We start from the raw sequence: 23,361 nt of genomic DNA, 5'->3' as shown, positions 1-23,361 counted from the left end.
TGCAGTAACAAGTCCCCAAAAGCCTCAGGACAGCAACACCAACTCAAGCAGACCAAACCAAATTATCAGCAAGCAGAAAGAAAAATATATTGAATACTGGAAAGAAACAACCAAAACACAAAGTAAATTACAATGTTATCTGACCCTAAAAAGAGAATTCACACTGGCAAATTACCTAAGTACAATAAAATGTCCTAAACTAAGAAAAATGTTGACAACATATAGACTGAGTGAACACAGCCTGGCCATAGAAAAGGGTCGCCACAGACAGAGCTGGCTACCACAAGAGGAGAGACTCTCAGTGTGACAGGGGACAGGTAGAGACAGAGCTGCACTTTCTAACCTCACTAAGACAAAAACACTTAGCAAACATTTCCCAAATATACCCCAAATTCGAATTCATATCAGACACACAGAAACTCCCCTATTTACTGGGAGAAATGCCCAAATGTGAAATAATTGCTGAAAAATATGTCTCAGCCTGATAAATAATTGTACAAATTTTCTAATTATTATTAGTTTGATCATTTGATATTTTAGTAATTTTTTTTTATATATCTGATACTAATATATACATTTTTTTATTTATTATTATTGTTGTTTAATCAATTAATAATTATTTAAAATTTTTGTCTATTAATATACACACACACACATTACTGTTTCATTTATTTATTTTATTTTATTTTTTTATATATTTAAATTTTTTTAACACACACACACGCTTACTGTTTTATTTATTTATTTTGTTTTTAATATATTTTTATTTTTTTAACATACACACACACACACTTACTGTTTTATTTATTTTAATATATCTATATATATATTTTAACACACACACACACACACACACACACACACGGTTACTGTTTTATTTATTTATTTTATTTAAATTTTTAATATATTTTTTCTTTTTTTAACACAAACACACATACGCTTTGATAACTTTACGTTTTAATTACTTGTTTAATGAAATCTGACTAGCTTGGTTTGAGGGCGTGCCTGACCCCCGCTAGCCGCTTGGCAAGCTTTATGACGCGTTTTCATTGTGAAGTCACAGTGAAGGAAGGGAAACGGCTGGACTACAAACCAGCTGTTTTCAAGCAGTTCAGAGCAGAGCTTTCTGTGGGAGATGGGAACTCCCTTTGGGCTGAACTTTGGGCTTTTTCACTTTGCAAACCTGTTACATGCACAAAAAAGAGATATAACTCAATAAAGGAGAGGGGAAAAGCCAAAAAGCATAATACCACCTCTTTAAACTTCAAGGGGTCATCAAAGTACGGTCTAGACCTGCTCTTTTATGAAAAGCGCTGTGAGATAACTGTTGTTGTGATTTGGCGCTATATAAATAAAATTGAATTGAATTGAAAACAAAAAACTGCCTCAGTGCTAAAAATTGTAATTTTATTCCAGATCAATCATTAATCAATACATTCAGAACTCACATTTTCCATGTCAGAGTGTTCAGCCTACAGTTTTATTTTCTAGAATGTTTACAGACATTTCAGTCAAAATACACTTAGTTATGACTCTTGACTTTATTAACTCTATTAACTATTCATTTATTAAAAATCACAAGTTATTCAGTTTTATGTTAACTATGAAAGAAAATCATGTCCATTACTATATAATATAATATATAGACAGATATTGCATTTACTGCACAAATTTAATCAGATTCCTAAAAAAATTGCAAATTGTTTTTGCTAACAAACTAAATGTTAAGCGGTGATCATATCCATTCACTTAAGATGTCTTTATTTTTGTACATTCAAACTTTGTGTAATAAACATCATATAAACACAATCCTGCCGTTACCCAAGCAAATCATCCATCCAGCTACTATTCGTGGTAGTAGTTTCTGCTGTTTGTTCAGTGCTGTTGTTGTCAGACACTAAAAGACTGTCCCCAAATAAATTTACATCACTTGGCTCAAACACTGGCAGCAGTTGTGTTTCTGAAGCAAAAATGTCACCAGCAAAAATATCTGGCTGAGCTACAGGAGTGGCAGTAAAAGATGTGTCTGAACCAAGAAAATCATTCAGTGAGATAGAAGTGGCCAGGGTGGATGGAAGCACTGACAACACATCTGTACTGCTTGAGCTGTCACCTACTCCAAAGATGTCATCAGGAAAGGCACACACTTGGTTTGTGGAAGCTTCAGCTCCTGCTTGATCAGGCACGTTAACAGTAGGTGGCTGAGAGGACAAAGTGTCATTTGAGCTGAATATGTTAAAGTCGGGATCCTGCTCTCTTATCTGACTGTTAGTAGTAAAAGGACTTGCGGTTTGATCATCATCTTGGTTAATGTGTGCTAAATCGGGCACGATAAGCTGATCTGTCATGCCAAGCATCACTTCATTCTCAGCCAATATTGTTTGAGCATCAAGCATGCTACACGTATCAGCAGGAGCAGCATCAGACAAAGCTGTGACACTCTGAGAAAATGAAAATGTGTCACAGGGGGTGTTCACAAACATCTTCTGAGAGATGGGTGGGCCAAAAACATTAGCAGAATCTTGAGGAAGTTCATGGGTGAGATCAAGAAGTGCTCCGCTGTAAAGGTTTCTTCCTACTAAGTCTGGTGCATCTAGGAGTTCATTTGGCTTTTGAGTAGATTCATCAGTATTTATTTGAATCGCAAGTGGGTCAACAGAGGCTGAATTGACACTGTCCACCAAAATATTATCGTTAAATAGAGCACCTGGATCTTCATCACCGCTTTTCTCAGCTATCAACTGATTGACTGACTCCTCTGTCGCTTGGCTCACTGATTGCACAGCAATGGGAAAATCTTTAGACTGAGTTATTCCAGAATCAGTGCCAGACAGGCCTATGGACTCACTGCTTTGTGAATTTGATTCTTGATCATCAGTTGGATTTGTATCAGTTTGTCCTGGAGCTTTTAGGTCATCTTGTGTTTCTTTTGTTGACATCTTGACCAGATTGGATGGCTCTGTAGATTTGCTTACAGCCTCATTTTTATTGCTACCCAGTGTGTTTGGCTCAACAGAATGTGACTTTTCCTTATTCTCCCCAGCTTCTTGCTCCTGAGGTGGCACTTCAGACATGTTGCCTTTCTTTTGCATCTCTTTTGTAATTTCTTCCTTAATCTCGTCTGTCTTTTTGTCATCAGCCTGTGTTTTGTCATTTCTTTCATCTTGCGTAGTTGACTTTGTGGTGTCCTTCTCAGAGGATGACTGAAACAGTCTTCCTAAGAGTCCACCAATTTGTTTAACATCTGTTTTTTTGGCATCCTTCGATTCAACTCTGTTTGTTTTTTCACTTCCACCTGATGTGAAGAGCTTTGACAAAGGACTCTTTCCTTTGGACCAGGATCCCAGTTTGACCTTTGTCTTTTCAGAAGGTTTTGCAGAGCCCGTCAGAGAATTTGTTCTCGCAACGGGCTTCTTCTGACTACCACCATTTTCTGTGTCAGTCTTTTCAAATGGACTTTTATTCTTTTCAAGACAGGCCTCCTCTCCAGTCATATGTTCTAAAGGACTGTGCGGAGTAATTTCTGATTTACATGAGCTGACTGAGTTTCTTGGAATGACATCGGATATCTCAGGTCGTTCTTGGTGTTTCACAGCCTCTTTACTTGAATTAAAAGTTTCAGTGAAACTGTGAGTTTCAAGGGATTCCTCAACCTGGTCTACACCTCTATTCAGTACTGTTATATCAGTTTCTGGGATCTCCTTACTGCTCTCCACTTTAACATCTGGCTCTTGGTTTGATGTATTGTTTGTTTTTCCATGGTCTTTATGCTCAGGGATTTCAAGGTACACCTCATGTTGACTCTCTTCTTTGCTGAACTCTAATGACAAATGATCAAAGTTACTTTTGTCACTGACATCTTTTAGATTGTTGGATTTATTCACTTTGCTCTGTTCAGTTTGGCCTGAAACCTGCATACCGTGTTCTTCACCTTTGGCTCCCACGGTCAGTTGAGAGGACAGATCATACTGAGCAACATTTGGGGCAAATCGTACAGACTTTCTAGATTTATTTGGATAAGTGTCCAGCCTAATAGATGTTGGACTGTAGTTTGTTTTTGAGGTGGGTGCCTCATTTTTTTGTTCTAAAGTTTGGTTTGTGACATTAATACCCTTTTCTAGAGAGGGCAAAGAAAAGTTAAGCACTGTCGGAGAGATGGTGTCTTGGAAATGCCATGCTTTGGTTGGTTTTGTTTCTTCTGAGGGCAACTTCTCAGCTGAGTAATAACCCGTTGTATTAGATCGTTCCTTGACCCCTGAAATGAAGGAGCTTGGCAGTGTCTTAACTTTATCTTTAATTTCTCCACCATGGTTGATCTTTAACTGTTTGTTGTCACTTTTGTGATGCTCTAAAAAGTTGATACTATAAGTAGGTGCTTTGCCAATGTCAGATATCTTATTTTTTACATATGTTTGCTGTGCTGGAACCCCAGTGCTCTTCTTCTCTGGTGGCCAGCTCATTTTTAGTTTGCCCTTAACATCAGCACCGCTGTTATATAGCGGCTCCCTTACAGATAACTTTGTGACAAACACACCAGCAGAAGACAGCCTGGAGCCATCAGATGTGTTTAAATTGCTTTTTGTCAGTTTGGGAGAGGACACAGCATCTGCCTCGCCTGTGCCTTTATTTTTCTGAAGCCAGTGGTCTTTGTGTTGCTTGTGCCCAAATCCTTCATCATAATTTCTTTTTCTTAAAAAAAGCTGTTGGTAGTGAGGAATGCAGTAGAACTCTCCATAAAGAGATGAATAGTTGTGGATGCTGCAATAAAATAAACAAAATCACATATTGTTTAATTTTTCACGATTTCTGCTCTGAATGATTTCAATGGATTGGAGATTCAAAATAATCGTAACGTAATTTCTAAAATCCTCTCTAACAATGTTTTTGCTCATTAATACCAATATAACCATTTTGATTCTAGTAAATTAGAGTACATGGTGAATTTCTAAATGTTGATTTGAGTCATTTTATCATTTTGTGAAAAATCTCTCACCTGAGCTTCTTTTTACACTGTTTACAGCAGAAACAGTTGTTGTGCAGGAGAACTTTATTGGCCACCATTTTTTCCATTGGATAGACAGGTGTCAAACAGGCAGAACACATTTCCTTGGCAGATGACTGGAACTATGGGTGATAAAACAAATTAAATTTAACGTAACTGGGATTTAATTTCAAACATTTAATTTCATTTGACCTTTCTGTGAATTTACTTCAGATGTTGCATTTTTTTTTTTTTTTTAAATATAACGTTACCGTCCATACAGTGTTTAGCTTAGCTTAGCAGAAGCAGAAAGTAGAGAAACAGTTAGCCTAGCCTTGTTTACCAGCCCACTGCTGGCCCTGGGATGTACTATGATGACACTGACGGTGATGAGGATGGCCGATATGTCAGTTGAGATTGAAAACTGCAATCAAGTATCCAGAATTTTGCTAGCGTGTCAGGATACAAACACAATGCTATCATTGAGCAGAAGTTTTTTAGTCAATGTTTAGAATATTTCTTTAGCTAACTTAAAGGAATGTTTCATCATTTTGGGAAATAAACAACTTCTTGGAGTCTCTGCTTGTTGCCTGGCAAAACAAAGGGAAATTGTGTTTTTTACCCTTTTTAGTTTTTGTAGGGATTAAACAAATGAGATATAACATGGAGTGAGCTTTAGAGGTGTTGACAGGTGAATTTTGTTATCTTTGGACCAAGCTTAGCTTGTTGTTTCACTGTGTTTCCAGTCTTTGTGCTTAAATAAGCTAACTGGCTGTTGGTTTATACTGCATTTAGCAGAAAGATATCAGAGTGGTACTGATTCTGTCAGCTAACTTTTCGCTACACAGCAGAAAGTATATTTCCCAAATTGTTGAACTATTCCTTTAAAGCTGCTTACTTTTTTGTAAGTGTCAGCTAACCTGCCTCTAGTACATTTACAGGAACATCAGTAGTTGTTGATGTTGATATTGGTGCTACACAATCATTTTAAATATTTAATTCACAATTTAATTCAAAGTTGTGGAATAATAACGAGGGACCAGTATAAATAATGAAAGCAATTTTTTTTTACAATCACATCTTTTGAACTATTATTTATTTGACAATTTACACAACAGAACATACAGTATCAACTGCTTAGCTTTACTAAAAGAACTTAACACTTTATCATCTGGTTACAGTATAAAATCGATAAGATCAATTTTATGACTCACAAAACCATTTCATGAAAACATAATGTAATAAATACACAAATGGAATATCTGCATTCCTAAAATTAAAGGAGCGGGAAACGCACTCTCTGTGTTAGTGTTTATCCTTTGGTTGGCCGAATGTAACAAACACTGTTCCTTCCTCTTTGGCGTTGCTCAACACTTTATCTTCAAAAGTGCAACCAGATCTTCGAATTACTGGGGATGTCATGACTTCATATCTGGTTGGACTCCCAACTACTTCAAACAGTGCAGATGATTTACTGTCAGACTGTTTGGTGACAAAAGTTGATGTCACGGAAGAAACAAATACATTGCCAAAACCATCGGTCTCTTCATATGTTTCACTGACAGTCTTTGTGCCAATAATTCCTGCTGGCTGCTCTGGAACAGTTTTCACTTCGAGAACACTGACTTTGCGTTGGGCAGGACTGTGACCATTTTTTGAGGACTCTGCAGCAGCAGACTCCTGTCCCAGATCACTACTTGCGCCATGGCAACTTTGAAAATGACCCTCTGTTTTTGGTTTAAATGTTGACATGGGAGATTTAGGTTGTTCGGTAGGCTTTCTGGCAGCTGAGTGAATGGAGATGAATGACGGGGAAGACTGGGAAGAGGACTGTCTGATAAGAGGCTTATTGTGCACTTGTCTGGGCACATCTTGTTTAGTAGGACTCGAATCAGAAACTGTTTGCATATTCACGTCAGACATCTCTTTGGTTTGACCTGATTTGGCCTTGCTTGACACAATACTTATTTTTCTGATGTTGTTGGCAGGTTGAATGTTGTGCTCAGATTTCAAAGATTCATCAAACAGTCCTGACAACCCTGCAATGTCAGCCTCAGATTTCAAATTGGAGACAGAGTACAAAGCCTTTTTAATTGCCTCTTCAATATCACGAAGTTTTGTTAGCGTTTGTTCCTTCAAATTCATTACTTCCTTGCTTGCTTTTTCAAGGTCTTCAAATGCAGTCTCAACTGAGGATATGCTTTCTAGATCATCGTCCTGTGTCTCTACTTCAACTTTCTTTTCCTCCGTTTTACTTTGCTTTGCATTTCTACTTGGTGTAACGATCCAAGCAGGAACATTCTCATATAATGTCTTCACAGAGCCAACATCTGCACTGCTGGTCTCACCCTCGATTTGTTGCACTTGAGACAGGATTCCTTTGAGTTCCTCTCGTTTTCTCAAATTTTCAAAGATTTCCATGGCCGCTTTCACATTTCCTTTCATGATCTCCTCTTTGTGGACAGAAAGCCTTTGTCGCCTTTCATCATCTGTCTCTTTTACTTTCTTCTCTCTTAAAACAACTTTCTCCACACTTTTGGGTTGCTGGTCATTTTGCTGTATATGGCATGCATCAACTGGACTTTTGGTCTCTAATGTTTGCACTGTGTTATCAGTGTTGTGTTCTTTTTTGGGAGGTTGTGGATATGATTTGTGATGCTGAGTAGTGGTTTTGTTGGTTTGTTTATGGTCACTAACATCATCATTTATTACTTTTACCTTCTTGGACAACAAAGGGGCTTTTTTGTCTAGAGTCTCACTTTCCTTTCTCTCAAAGTTCTGCAGAGCAGCTTGCAAGCTCATGTTCATTTCATGTTTACCATCTTCTGTGTAATTTGTCATGCACATTTGTATCTCCTCAGCTGCATTGATTTTCTGTATTACATTTCTCTCCATTTCCACTTCAGTGCTGTTTGACACCATTACTGGGCAGTCTGATCTGCTCCCTGTAAGTGATGCTGTTTTCTTCTTCTTTTTAATTTCCTGAGCCTTTGAGTCCATTGGTAGATGTTCAGTTGTTTGATTTGAGTATTGCGCTGCTTCATCAACACAGTGGTGGTGGTGTGTTTCAAGTAAGGTGTCTTTGCTGATTTTGCCATGTGTTGCGGTTTCTTGTAGTTTATCTGAAGAAGTAGGGAACTGTTTGCTTTGTTGTGGAGGAATCACTGTGCTTTTTATGTTGTCTTTATTGGGGCAAGTGACTTTGGGAGCAAAAGTTGGTGAAATATTATTTTCTTCCACAACCACTGATTTTGTCCATTGTGGCTTTGGCGGTAAAGCTGGTTTCTGCTTCTGCAATATCTCACTTGTCTTTTGAGGGAGTGGAGGTGGAGTTACACTCTCAGAGCTGGATGATTTAGAGTTTCCATTTGCTACGGGGTTGAGTGTTGAATTCTGTGTTGTAATGGATGGGTGTCCACAGGTTACTGAAATTGAAGGAGACAATTTTGTGTCAGATGGAGGCATAGACACCACAACACACTGCTTGTGAACAGTCTTGCTCCTTCCTGAACAAGCCATCCCTGCATTTCTGTATATCATTGCAGCTTTATAGTCTCCTTTGGATACATTTACACTAGACTTCTCAAGAGATTGCAGAGCCAATTGGACATTACCTCTTACAACATCTTCTTTATCTAGGAGTTTCTGCTCTGTTGCTGCACTCTGCAGAGACCTAATAGCTGCCTTCACATCTCCTCTGATAACTTCGTCTGTCTCATCCTCTGTTGACTGACCATTACACTCACAATTTACAAAAGGCGGCAGTGATTCTGGTGCACACTTACTGACTATAACTGCACTCTGTTGACAAGCCTCAAAGGAAACATGGCTTTCCTGATCTTTTTCAGCATCACTGACCTTTGGATAATTCTTGATTTGCTGGCATCTGGAGGAAGACGAACATGTAGATTGCATCACCGCTGAGGAAATTTCCTCCTGTGCTGTGATATTCAGATTGTATATTTTTCCAGGGACAATGACTTCACGCTCCATTAGCATGCTTTGCTGTTTAGCCATTTCAAGAGACTTTTTAGCTGCTTTCACATCGCCAGATATAATGACCTCTTTTTGTGCTTGGCTTCCTTCTATTTCAGGACCTTCAGCTGACAAGTTCATGTCATAGATAGTGCCAGGTTTAATGATCTCTCGCTCCACACACAGGCTCTGTTGCTTTGCACGTTCTAATGACTGCATTGTTGCCTTGATGTCCCCAGCCACAATCTCCTCTTTTTCTACCAAGATAGATGGCTTTACTGCAAGTTGTTGCTTTGCTGATGAGACATCCCCAGGGATTATTTCTTCCTTTGGAACACAGTTTTCAACACATAGAGAGCACTCTGATGAAAAAACCTTTTTGGCTTTCTTCACATCTCCTGGCAAAACATCTGAAATGGTTCGCTCTACCTGCTCTTTTTGCTGAGAGAGACTTCTCTTTGCTTCCTTCACATCCCCCTGAACTATTTCAATATGCTCCTCAGCCAGAGGGCTGTGATCAACTTCATCTCCTGATGTCTCAATATGAAGACTTTTCAGATAGTTCAGATTTCCTTTCTCAATGCAACTTGTAAACAAATTCACATTTCCCTTTTCATTTTCATCCACTCTACACGATGTTGCAGTCCTCTGACTATTGGCGGTAGCTAACAGATTTCCAATTGTAGACTTTACATCTCCCTTCTCTATAACATGACTTTGGGTTTTGGTTTCAGAATTGCAGATGAGTGCATAGACTGACATCTCTGCCTGTCCCCCAGCAGTCTCTTGCATTATGATTCCTTTTTTCAAATCCTTATCTTGAACAAGCAATTCATCGATCATCTGTACAATGTTTTGTATCCTTTGATCCCTCTCAAGGTTGATAGTTGTGGCTGACTGGTAGACTGGAAGTTCTACTACTGTGGTATTCATTTTACCCATCTCCACTTCTCTAAGGAGAGTAACTTGGGGCTTCAGGGATGGTTTGAGTAAGAGTTGTAACATGATGTTCCTAATGTTACCCCCAACAACCTCTTCTTTCTGGATTTGCACACCTTCGTTGCTTTCCAGCAGGTATTTTGCCATGTTAACATTTCTGCTGTCATTTGCTTCTATTATGATGCCGCTTGAGTGAACATAAGTCATTTGATACAGATAGGACAGGGTGTCAGCAACACTGTTGGCGGTGATTTTGTCCAGTGGAGTGGTCTCAAAGAGCCAGGTAGTGCACTTCACATCAGCTTTTGGTATCTCCTTCTCAGTACCTTGCACTGAGGTATCCTCAGACTCCTTGATCTTGTCTAATGGCTGTGATTCAAACAGCCAAGTGCAGCGTTTCACGTCTCCTTTCTGGCTGTCTTCTCTGTGGACTGTTTTTACTGGACCTTGCTCCTGAGGTTCCCCTTTTAGACTGTCAATGGTTTGATTCTCAAAGAGCCAGGTGGAGGTCCTGACATCACCATGCTGGACGTCAGTGACACTAACCATTCGTACGAATTTCTTGCACGTCTGATCAGATTCAAATATCTGCTTATTGAGCTGCACATTACTGCTTCCTTCAATGACGCTAACAGAGGGCTCATCTTGGCTGGTATGGGAGTCCAACGGTTGTGTCTCAAACTTCCATCTGGCCGATTTGACATCTCCTTTCTTGACATCTTCTTGGGTGACGGCTCGGATCACATAGACTTCATTCTCGGCTTTGATGGCGTCAAGGGGTTTTGTCTCAAACATCCACCTTGCTCCTCTTACATCACCACTCATTACCTCCTCTTTTTTCACAGTTGTAACCTCATGAAATTGGCCCTCTTTGTCTCTGATGGCATACAGGGGAAGGGACTCAAACATCATGGTGCTCGTCTTTACATCAACATAACTGACAGGCTGCTCCAAAGAGTCTGACTTCTGTTCAAGGGGTTGGTCGTGGATTTTGTCCAGTGAGGAGGTTTCAAATATAAACTTTTTGTTCTGTACATCACCACTCTCTGCACCACTGACTCTCTGAATGTTTGCATCATCGTTGTCCTTATTGATGAGGTTCATGGGACAGTTCTCAAACATCCAAGTAAATGTATGTACCGAACCTTTTTTTGCGACATGCTCATCTTGTTTCTTTTCATCAGATGATGTCCCCATTTCTGATCCTATTTCATCGAGGGACTGCGATTCAAAAAGTTCTTTCACTCGTGAGACATCTCCTGACTGAAAGTTGACCTGGCTAACACATCTCACATCGTGTTCAGAATTTGTATCCTTTCTTTTTCTATCCAAGGTTTCTGTTTCAAAAAGATGTCTGACTGTTTGAACACCAACCTCTGATTTGACAGAATCCTGTAAGGTGCTGCATAGCTTCAAATTGTACTCTTTGCCATCTTTGATGCTGTCTAGAGGCTGTGATTCAAAAAGCCAGGTAATGGACCTGACATTGGTGTTGTCAATTGCTTCTTCATCTTTCACTTTTTCTGATTTGTCATACAAAATGTCCATTGGTTGCGTCTCAAATAACCATTTACAGGTCTTGACATCACCTTTACAGGGCTCTTCTTCTACAGAAGTGTTCTGCTCTGTCTGGTTGAACTTGGAATGAATCCCATCTATTGTCTGTGTTTCAAAAAGCCACTTTGCCATCTTGACATCGCTCATTGTATCCTCCTGTCTGGTGATGCCTTTGATTACCTCCACATTTCCTTTTACTCTTGCAAGCTCATCTATAGGCTTGGTCTCGAACATCCACTTATAGTTTTGGACCTTCCCTTTGATGAATTCTTCTCGGCTGACTGTTGTGACCTTATGGAGGTTTCCAGAGCTGTCCTTTATTGCATAGAGAGGAGTTGTCTCAAACATTGCTTTGTTACCTTTTACATTTCCTGTTGCAATAGCATTTTCCTTCTCAATAATTTCCTCATCAGAATGAGCAATTTTGCTCAGAGGAATTGTTTCAAAAAGATGTTTGAATCCCTTAACATCGCCCTTTTCAATCTCTTGCTCTTTGAATGAGGAGCACTTTTGAATACTGCAGCTCTCAAATATTTGTTTTTTGCCTTTTACTTCTCCTTGTTCGTCAGCTGAAAGGGTGACTTTCTTCAAACACCCTACTTCATAGCTATCATTAAGTGTCTCCATGGGTTGAGTTTCAAACAGCCACAGAGATGTCTTGACATCTCCCCCAATAATTTCTTCCTTTTCCACAGGCTTTTCTTCAGAGTCTCCCTTTAGTGCTGCCAACGGTTGCATCTCAAAGAGCCTCCTCTTGTTGTCGACATCGGCCTCTCCTACACATTCAGCCACTGTTCCTTCAAACTTGTCCACTCCCACAACCTCTTGGATTGTGTCAAATGACTGAGTTTCAAACATCCACCTCTTTTGGTCAACTCCACCTCTGTGCCCCTCTTCCAGAGATATACCCCGAATTATTTTCACCCCATCAGTTCCCTTATTAATCAGGTCCAATGGCTTGGTTTCAAAAAGCCAGCGGGCGGTGCTGATGTTGCTGCCGTTGATTTCCTCCCTGCAGATGGATTTAATCTCATGGATATTGCCACTGTTGTCTCTGATGACACAGCAAGGTTCTGCCTGGAAGAGTTTTACAGTCTTCTGTACATCTCCTTTCTGCTCCTGAAGCTCAGATCTCAGTTTAAGGAAGCTTTGGTCTTCTATGGAGTTACAGCGTCCCAAGTCACTCAGTGGTTTAGACTCAAAAAGTATCCGAGTCCCTCTCACATCTCCTGGTTGGATGGGTTCTTTGAGCACTGCTTCAACCAGTTCACCTTCATCTAATTTTGATAGACTTAGAGAATCTAATGGCTGGGTCTCAAACAGCCACAATGATGTTCTCACATCCCCTCTGATGGAAGTCTGTCTTTTAGCAGACATTTGTTTGGTGCTGTCAGTGTGCTCAAACATAGTGGAGGTACCTCTGACATCTCCACCTTTCAACTCCTCATCATATAGCAGCTTCTTCGTTGCATGAGGGTCCCCAATACTGTCCAGAGTCCAGTTCTCAAAGATCCACCTCATGGACTGCACTTCACCCTGATAAGCTGCATCTGCTGCCTGAGTGTTTTCCGACTGCACTGCCTTCATTATCTCATCATCCACAGCATCATCAAGACTTGCTCGTAGGTCTGGGTGGATGTGTTTAAAGAGCCTCTTCAGCTCACTCTTCTGACGTTGCTGGTAGAACGTGGAGAAGGTTTCTTTAGGTGGAGGCACAGGAAGGCTACTTAATGCTGAAGGGCCTTCATAGTCGAGGGGTCTAGGTGGTACGGGAGGAGGTGGGGGGAGAGGCAGGTCATCTTCATCATGAGATGATTGTGAAACTGTGATTTTCCTGGCTGCTTCAGCCATCTTTAAATGAAAGACAGATGGGAGTAAAATTGTCAGGTTTCAGTAATCAAAAACAGTATTAGTTAGCGTACATGCAAATGTTAGAATGTCATGCATTTTAGCAAGTGAAGCCATACTTTACCTTTCTCTAAGCTCGCTTGATGTTTTTCACAGCAAACCATCCTCTGTCACACCAGGGTTAACAAAACACTTCATAGCTGTTAGTAGGCAGACTTCACACAGACACCTAATATGCTGTAAGTTACATTAACGACAACATTTCTGATCCATTTTTCTCTACAGAAACACCTGGAAATATAATCTGCATTATTTTTTGGCCAAACAAGTCGTAAAGACAACACTGATATATTATCACCTTTTAAATTGGTGAACTTTTTAGCAAACAGTGACACATCCATCAAGGAGGGGGCAACATTATTATTCACTGGAATTCTGGTGACCTGACCAATGTAAGTCTAATATTAACTTTCCTTTTTGCTCTGTCTCCACCAACTCTTGAGGGAACGTTCACCACAGTATGTTTTTAGAGCTTTATATTTTGCTAGAAACAGCGGTTGAAAACAACACCAGAGAGAGAGCATGACTGAACAAAAACAGTAACGTTGTGGGACAGAAAACCAAAACAATGGGCAGAAAGACGCTGAAACACTCCACAGAGCTGAGGGGAACTTCATAGTTGGGTGATAGTTATCTGTGGGTTTGTCAGTATGAGTGGCTCCTTTCACATACACATACTCATCTGATCCATTGTTAATAGAATATTATATGTGTAGGAACTGCTTTGCTGCACTGTTCAAATATTGGGAGACTAAACAGGTGCATCTCAAATTTTTAGAATGTTGAGGAGAGTTGTTTTGTGCAATTTAATTCAGAAAGTTAAGTTTTCATATATTCTAGATTCATTACACATAAAATGAAATATTTCAAGACTTTTTTGTTTTAATCTTGATGATTATGGATTACAGCTCATGCAAATCAAAAATCCAGTACTGCAAAATATAGTATTGCAAAATATATCATTTTAGAATAAAGAATTAATAATACAGAAATGTCGACCTGAGAAGAGGTTTAATCAGCTAATTAACTCAAAACACCTGCAAATGATTTCTGAGCCTTTAATCTCTCAGTCTGGTTCAGTGAAATTCAAATGAACTGTATATAAAAAGGCCTTCAAACCAAAATGCAGGTGAACATCCTCAGCAATTAAACCTGTTAGTCATTTATTTCAAATCCAGCGTAGTTGAGTGAAGAACCTAAACAACAGACAATGTATCACTGTCCAAATATGGTACTCACAGGCTGCATCGTTCGTCTGTCAGTATATGACAGACAGTTAACAAAATTCACACAGTCCATTTCTAGTAAACAAGCTTAGTAATAGTGTTAGTTTTGAATTCAAACCTGATTTATTTTTAGTTTTAAGGGATTTTTAGTATGGTTTAAATTTTGTTTCATATTTCTTTCATTATTATCTAAGCAAGATATTCCTCTTTGTCAGTGTTTTGGTTCATTTTGTAAAAAGAAAAAGTCTTAACTAAATAGTAAAACTTAAACACTAAAGTATGTTTAACATTTTGTATTAGTCCTCTCCTGTTGATGGCACTGTACCTTATTATTTCAAGGATTACTGTTGCCTGATTATGTAGAAATTAATGCAACATTGACATCAAACCTGAACCTGAAACTACTGACTGTGATTTTAATGCTGAGGCCATGGGAAAAGAAAATGACACTGTACATAAAGCAGTTATTCTGAAGGTCTTTTATCTAAATGTAAATGTCATTATATGTTACTTTTATCTTGCTTCTTGAGTACTGGATCAAATGTTAACCGTGTCTTTGGTTGTACAAGCAAAATAAGAGTCAGTTGCACAGCACACAATCTAACAGCACCCACACACTGTTGTAAAACATTATAAATGTAACTATGCAGTACCTTGCTGTTTTTAGCCCTTGTTCTTGGAGTACCAATGAATTCCTGTTTAACAACAGAAAAAAATCAATGTGATTTCAATCAGTTTGGATCATGAGTAACTTACAATTTCTATAAAAGTATGCTTTAGTGTGCTGATTATTAAAGTATGCAATAGATTGATTGTAAAATGTCTCCTATTGTGACATAGCATAGTGGCCATTCCCTATTGAAGCCCTTGACCTCATTGTGTGGGGAGGAATGAGCGGCATTTCAGGAACTCACTGGCTGTGCTGAGCCTCCTGTGGAGTCGATAGCTGCTGCTCTTGACAGATAGAGAGCTGATCTGTGTCTCAATGAGGAGGCCGTAGATATCCTGTCTCTGGTTTGTCTTGTTCGGGTGCCCCCCTTAGTCAGTGGTGGACTATATTTGTCATCTGCAATAGAAAAGACAAGCCTAAAATAGTTATAAAAATGTAACAATTACTGGACTAACATCACCTCAATGGTATCTCTTTTGCTTGTTTAGATTAGTTGACACACACTTGTAAAAGTAGGACTCAGATGTGTCCCAAAATAAGCAAAGCAGAGTGTGTCTAATGCCAGCAATGAGTTTAATGCTAACACTGTGTGTGTGTGTGTGTGTGTGTGTGTGTGTGTGTGTGTGTGTGTGTGTGTGTGTGTGTGTGTGTGTGTGTGTGTGTGTCTTTCTGTAGTGTGTGTATTTATAGTGATTTTGAAATCTTATCACTGTTGTAGCTCGCTGTTAGCTTGTGGAAACTATTTCATTTTCCACTAGTACACGGCATCTTAATAGTGATTTTGAGTAGCTTGAGGTGGGTCATTATTTAACTCAAGTTACATATGATTTATTGTGCTAAACATTGTGACAAACAAGTCAGTTTACGAAGGCTTTGATCCCAGTAGCTGACAAGACAAATAGGCCCACACAGCCGGCCTGCTGCCTGGGACCCTCACCAAACTGCCACATGCCATGGTCTGACCAGGACGACCAAGAAAAAAAGAAAAAAACAGCAACTGCTAGCTCAGCTGGAGTGACACAGATTGTTTGCACGTTGTTTGTGTGAGCTCTCTGCCATCAAATCATCAACACCTGACCACAGGAATGCAACTGCCTGACCCAACGAAAAACTTTTCAACATGCAATAATGCAGTCCTATGATTGGTTAAAAACAAGCTCAGCATGTGTCAGCTGAAAGGAGTTAATCCTTTTGAGTTATGAATATGGTAGATGTGATAAAATCAGAAAATATTTCAACAACAGCACTGTGAACAATATGGCCAGAGGTCAACAGTCCAGTGTGTTGCGCAGGCCATCCAGCTGTAACTAATGGCCAGATTTGTACACACCTCCCCTTTTCACACACTAAGCCCTCACAGGACAAAAGGATGGACCAGCAAGCTGGCGCCTCTCACGAGTCCGGACTTAAAGCATTTACATAGATGGGTGAGCAGACAGAATGAGGCAACCTAGTGCCATGAGTGAGCTGGTGAAGTCTTCACATACCAAACTGTGCACTCACACACACACACACACACACACACACACACACACATACACACACACTAGTATCAATAGCTGGTAAATTACTGATCTGTAAAATCTAGTGGCTACCAAATCAAATGTGATTCAAAGACATTAAGCTTCATTGACTTTTACAGATCTGATACAGTACTCACTGATTCCCACACTTTCAAAACAATTTCTGCTGACATCTCTTTGATCTGGGTTAAATCTCCAGGAATGAAGAGGAGCTATTAGCGGCTCAGTAATGCGGGGGCGTTTTGAGCCGCTGGCAGCTGTACAAATGGTGGTGAAATGCTGTTGGTATTTATTCTTCACTGCCACCACCTTCACCATCAGCTGTTGGTGATTGTAGCCACATTCACAGACTGTAATGAAAACCAGCATCCCAAAAGGCTGCTTATACTGGAAGGCCTCAGACCCTCACACAGCACATCACACCACTGTGTGTTATACCAATCCATCAAAGTTGTATCAGATTTTCGTTATTGCTTTTTATGACAGATACGCTGCTTCTCATTTAATCTCTCATCATCGCTCTTTTGATGATAGAAAAAAGGAAAGCTATAGACTGAGCTGGGCTGAACATTGATAGCCACATCAGACTTAATGAAGATGCCAACAATATAGTCACAATACTTTTGACCTTGTTTAGCTCTGATATCACTCACAAAATAATAGCCAGAATTACATTGATTTTTGGAAATGTTTCATTTGTGTAGTAAGTTGGTAATTTAATAATTTCTTTTATGCTCTTATTCTTTTAATTAATGTTTCTCAGTAACTTATCACTAACACACTGGGACAATATTAAACTTAAAGTACAGAGCCTTCACTCTACTCCACATTCATTCAACTTATCAGATATACAGATTGGAATAACATCAGACAGAACAAAGTACTGTAAAATGACAAATGTATACATTTAAGTAGCTTTCTCAGTCATTATACAGTAGTACTTTTAGCTACCAGTCACACCGGTTTCCTCCATTTCAGTAAAGTTAATACTCATGATACTCACTAAAATATCATCCAGCGTCGTTCTACGTCACTTCCCTGTGTATCACCGCTGTTTTTGGATAACTGATTCCTAAGGTCCCTGTGATGTGTGATACAGCCTGTGTCCTCTCTCAGTGCTCCTCTCTGCTTCTCAGTTCACTGTGACTGAACTCTTTCTAGTCCTGTGGCCTGGGTGACAGCTGATTTTTATCAGAGTCCGCTGCCCCGGTCGAAGACTTTGGCTATTTTGGGAGGGTGGGCTGGCGGCTGCTGGTACTTGGCTGAGTCAATCACCTCTGTTAGTCACTGAGGGACTGGGGCACCCCAACACCTCCCATTCCCATAGCTACATTGTCACCCACTATAACGGGCACTGGGTGGGACCTGCAGTATGTGTGTCAGTGAGTGTATGGTGTGCAACAATAAAAAATATTTTGGTAAAGGGACACACTGATAAGACTGCCAAGGAGACTATTTCATATTGTCACATATGTTCTGCTAGATTATTAGTAGACAATTAGATAATTTTCTAGATGTGGCTTGTATTTGTTAAAATATTTCCTCCTGTGTTCAGGAAAGTACACTAGGATTTTTTTGCAATCCTCAAAGATTCTATAGAGTAACACTGTAGATGTCCACTCACATTCCTGTCTGTGTCTTACTCTCACACCACACACATCACCTGGTCAAAGCGTCAGCTACGATATACTGGAGTAGTGTCAGTTCCAGGACACAGAGAGACATGGCTCAGAGGGTCATGGTCTGTGTCACGGGCAGAGCAATCAGTGACAACCTCACTCCTATCTTGAGCATGTGTGCCGAACGCATAGTTATGTATTTATGCCACTACATCCATGTCTTTATTTAGTTTCCCTGAAACTCCCAGGGCCAAAGGACACAGAGCTTATTGCTTATCCAGCTCTGTCAGGATGTTCTGTACATGGTGACACTTTGACAACTAGAGGCCTTGATCCTGACATTTTTACTCTATGATCTATGACTTCATATAGGTTCATTTGATATACTGGATGTGTGGTGAAGCTTAAGCACTGTTTTTGACACAAAGGGAAAAATGTCTCAGCCTACATACATGTTTCAAAGAACCAGCAGAAACACAAACATTACCTTGCTAATAGATCAGTGACAGTAGTCCTATAAAGTGAAAACAACTGATTGTGAACTGTGGCACCAAAATACAACAGTGATCTCATGCCTTTGAGGGAACCCAGGCACCGATCCCATCTGCCCTATCAGATCTCAGTGACTATAAACATGAAATCCAGCACCACTGCTCACCGTGGAAGTATCTGTTGGTCCCATTGATGGCCTTTCCTCCTTCCACCTGGGCAGTTCTCTGAGGATAAACAACATACAGTGTCATGAAGACAGTTGCAACATGGTGTTAGTTCACTATGTCTTTTTTTGGTGGCCCTGTTTGGGAAAGTGGCCTGCTGAGATTTGAACCAGTGGGGGCTTAAAGGAATAGTTTGACGTTTTGGGTAATAAGTTTATTTGCTTTCTTTCTGAGAGTTAAATGAGAAGATCTACTATCATATTTGTCTGTTTAAATATGAAGCTTACAGGCCTGGCTCTTGCCAAAGTTTTATATATTCTGCCTGCCAGCACCCAATAAACTAAAGCAACTTAAATAAATTAGATATAGCATATTAGTTGGTGTGGTGAGCTGTAGAGGTGTTGGTAGGTGGATTTCGTTGCCTTTGGATAGAGCCAGGCAAGCTGTTTCCTCCTGCCTTCTGTTTTTATGCTAAGCAAAGCTAACCAATTGGCTCCAGCTTCATATTTAGTGTACAGACCTGAAAGTTTTCACTCTTGGCAAAATAAGTGTTGTGTTTTCCTCTGAAGCCTCTGGTGTGCAGTGTTTGGCTGTTTGTTTATTGTGTGCATCCATGGACTGAATGAACTGTTAACTGAAGCGTTTGGTACCAGGGATGTTGGGTGTGTAAACACTTCACATCTGGTCATTTAATGCTAGCAAGCACCTGGATGAGCAATGGGATATTATGTTATGTAATGTTGTTAATGTGTGACTAATTTTCCTCCATGGCTTTCACTCTTGGATATAAAGAACCAAGGAATGCATCACTGAGCACAGTCAATGTAATAAAATCTGGTAGGTTATCATGCTGAATCATGTATAAAATAATAACACTAAAGTCACACACCTGAATGGTTGTGTCCTTTAAATGAGTGTTGTGACTTCTCCAGTTCTGCAGAGGGCAGTCTTTCCCTGTCTTACTGCCAGCAGCAGCAGCTGAGTTCAGCCGAGTGCTGCTGTTGAAGCTTTGCTGCAGGGCGGCCCTGGACTCAAACAGGGCACACAGAGCTTTGGTGCCTGAAGGCTCCCTCTGAGGGAGGAAATCCACGGAGCGGCTCCTGGATAGATTAGACCTTCTTCCAGATCCCCAGAGGGCCACATTCTCCCTGCTCTCCAGCCTTCTCCACTGACCGTCCACACAGCTTTCTGACACCTGAGGGCACAGATAGATTTTTATGTGTGTCTGGGTTGTTGTTTTAATAGTTGTCACGTTTATTACTCTTGATTAAAAAAATTAAATAAAAAAAAAATACCTGGAGTTTATGCTCCACTTTTTGAGTACTCCCAAGCTCAGCACAGCTTTGATAACTGTTTGAAGAAATGTATTGATTCATTTATTAACAATGACACTTGTGATTTGAATCCAAGAATCAGCTGGATGTTTGTGAGCAGTAAAGCTGAGTAAAACTGTCTACATATCCTTGAGTAAAGCACTAATTTTCAACTTTTATTCCTCATTGGTTACCAGAGGAGGACTCTACTGGGAAGCTTACAGTGGGTGTAAAAGTCTGAATGTGAAGCGGGGTGAGGCAGAAAAAACAAGCATGCTCAGTTTACTTTGCTTCTAACTAATATTTAACTAATAGTTAATGCTGTATGTGAATGTACATATACAGTACATTGTGCAGAACTTACTGTTGCACCAGCTGAGACACAGATTTCCTATCCCAGCGGGTGGGAGCTGGCATGACCCATGACCTCTCCTGAACCCCAGAAAGACTCCTCAGGGACTGAGTCCTCCTCAGGCCAAACGCCTCCATAGCAATCCCTCTAACAGCAGCTACAGTAGAATAAAGAAATGTTACAGCAATATAATGTGTGATAACAACCTCAAATGGCCTTATTCAGATACAGCATCTTGTGTGTTAATGTTTGCAAATGATTTACAACAGAAAGTACATCAATAGTAAATGCTGAATCATTTTATTCCTTCCAAAAGCATATTGTCACAAGAGTCAACATTTTGACTGGAGCTTAAGCATACAGCTGAGGTTTAATTTCATTCAAGTTATTATATAACAGATTGTCACACTGACAGTCATATGACTCTGTTAATGTTTATAGACTCCTGCACTCAGACAGCAAACCCAAGCTGTACACCTCAGTATGACTGCATGTTTTGTAAAATCAATATATGATATTATTGATATATATTTCTCTCAAAAAAAAGAAAAAAACATAAAGGATATACATTTTGAACAGAAACATTTATATTCAAATGTATATTCTATAAACTCATGCAGGTAAAGACATCCATGAACTACAAAGCATAACAAAGTTATGTATTGTCATTGCCATTATGGTTATGCTGCTCTATCTGCAAAATCATATGAATATTCAAACCCCATACCTGAAGGGAAGACGTAGAAGTCACCTGTGCATCTCTGTCTTTGTGGCTGACTTGTGGGTTAAGGAGCATCTCACACAAGACACAGCAATTTTTAGTGGCCAAAGTCCTTAAACACCTTGTGATTCAAGGCTTCCGGATATGAGATATGCTTCCATGACTTCATAAATTTCAGATCCGTAGAACCCAATATGTGTTTTATTAGGGAAAACAGATGGCAACATGTCTCAGTTTGTTTTCAGTTTGGTATTAAAATATACAGTGATGACAGTTTGATGCATTGAAAACACTGAGAAACCAGAGAGCAGACCTGTGTGTACAGCTGCTCCAGTCAGATGTCAGTGTTGAAATGTCTGGCATAGCCGCTCTGTATATCATGCCAAAACTCAGAGCAGCAGCATTTTATCTGCACATATGCTTATCATAGTCATTGTATTACTGCATCAGCACGGCTGCATATAAATCTATGTGGCACTTATTCCAGTTGATGATTACAGTCTGCTGGTGCTCAGAGGGTGGAGTTACAATTCTGCCAAACATGTGAACATGAATTATATTCACCAATAAAGGGAAAACTTTATGTATTATTTTTCTTCTACACAGGAAAGACGAAGTAATCACAGTAGCTGGACCTGACTTAGTCTCTCCATCCACTCTGAAGCACTGTCTCCGGTGTTCACAGACATCTTTAACACCTGACTGGAGACATGCCATGTGCCAGCCTGCTTAACAAGGACAACATGACCTCTGTGGTCATGAAGTCATTTGACCTTGTGTTGTCCCACCTCAAATCCATCACAGACCCACTTCTGGATCCCATGTTTGCCAACAGAGCCAACATTTTGGCTAGCGAGAGACAGACTCAAAACTAAATACTTAGCAGAATAAGATATACTTTATTTAATCCCGCGAGGGGAAACACAATGTTTTTACTATTATTTTTACAGACAAGTCCGAAAGACACACACGCACAAACTGGACCCATAGCAACACAGAGTGAGGGGGCTGCCACTCAGTGCGGCGCCCCGAGCAGTTGGGGGCAGTGCAGAGGAGGTAAACTAGCACCTCCCCAGCTACCGCAACTCTGGTCCGACTAACTCTCCGGTTCCCAGCCTAATCCTTATGGACTGAGCTACTGCCGCTCTAAAAGGAAGGGGGAAGGGGACATTAGTTCTCTGCATTTAACCCATCCTATTTAGGAGCAGTGGGCTGCCATTGTACGGCGCCCGGGAAGCAGCTTGGGGTTCAGGGCCTTGCTCAAGTAGCACCTTCGGCATAGGTCAAGCTGGACTTGATCTGGCAACAAACCAGTTTCCAAGGCAAGTCCTAACAGACTGAGCTAATGCCACCCCAAAAAGGAAGTAACAACCTGCAATGGCCAGGAATTGAACCCAGGTCAACTGCTTGGAAAGCAGCTATGCTCACCACTATACCACCATCACTGGGAACAAACCATGTTTGGGTAAAATTAGGTTTAGAAGTAAAAGGGTGAGTGAGTGAGTGAGTGAGTGAGTGAGTGAGTGTGTGTGTGTGAGAGAGAGAGAGAATGTGCAACCATTTAAAGAGGTATTTACCTCAGGAGTCTGTAAGAGCAAAACAGAGATACAAGGAGAATAAATACTAGACTTGAATGCTAATGAATGCTGATGTAGTTCTGTAAGATTTGTAAGTAAAAATAGTTTGCTAACCTCTTAGCCATATCACTAACTAACTATATCACAACTAAAAAGTGATAATATGTAATATTGAGACTCCTCGTTTCTGCCGCCCCCAATTGACCAACAAATTAATTACTGCATCTTATTATTTTGACATGTAAGGTGTTTTTGGATGGAAAAGGGCTGGATTTTATTAGTGTTTGACTGACTGTTTCATGTTTTGCACTCTTACAAGGCCTGTAGTCTTTTAAAGAGGTGGT

The 23,361-nt window shown here is 40.0% G+C and overlaps 2 protein-coding genes across 7 annotated transcripts in view; both read right to left on the bottom strand.

Moving 5' to 3' along the window:
- specc1 (sperm antigen with calponin homology and coiled-coil domains 1) overlaps window positions 1–23,361 on the bottom strand; it is a 99,007-nt gene that overhangs the window by 26,589 nt on the left and 49,057 nt on the right. The window lies entirely within an intron of this gene.
- On the bottom strand, window positions 7,026–21,993 carry xirp1 (xin actin binding repeat containing 1; the record flags this gene model as incomplete). The annotated part of the gene is given in 8 exon segments (XM_046038901.1): window positions 7,026–13,303; window positions 15,240–15,281; window positions 15,501–15,652; window positions 19,057–19,114; window positions 19,944–20,249; window positions 20,350–20,404; window positions 20,732–20,876; window positions 21,447–21,993. Coding segments are annotated over 7 exon segments (7,016 nt in total), but the record flags the coding sequence as incomplete, so codon positions are not given.

The sequence above is a fragment of the Micropterus dolomieu genome, linkage group LG23, assembly GCF_021292245.1.
Source record: "Micropterus dolomieu isolate WLL.071019.BEF.003 ecotype Adirondacks linkage group LG23, ASM2129224v1, whole genome shotgun sequence".
Lineage (NCBI taxonomy): Eukaryota > Metazoa > Chordata > Actinopteri > Centrarchiformes > Centrarchidae > Micropterus > Micropterus dolomieu.
Note: the sequence above shows the minus strand (reverse complement) of the source record. Positions and strands in the feature narration are given on the sequence as shown.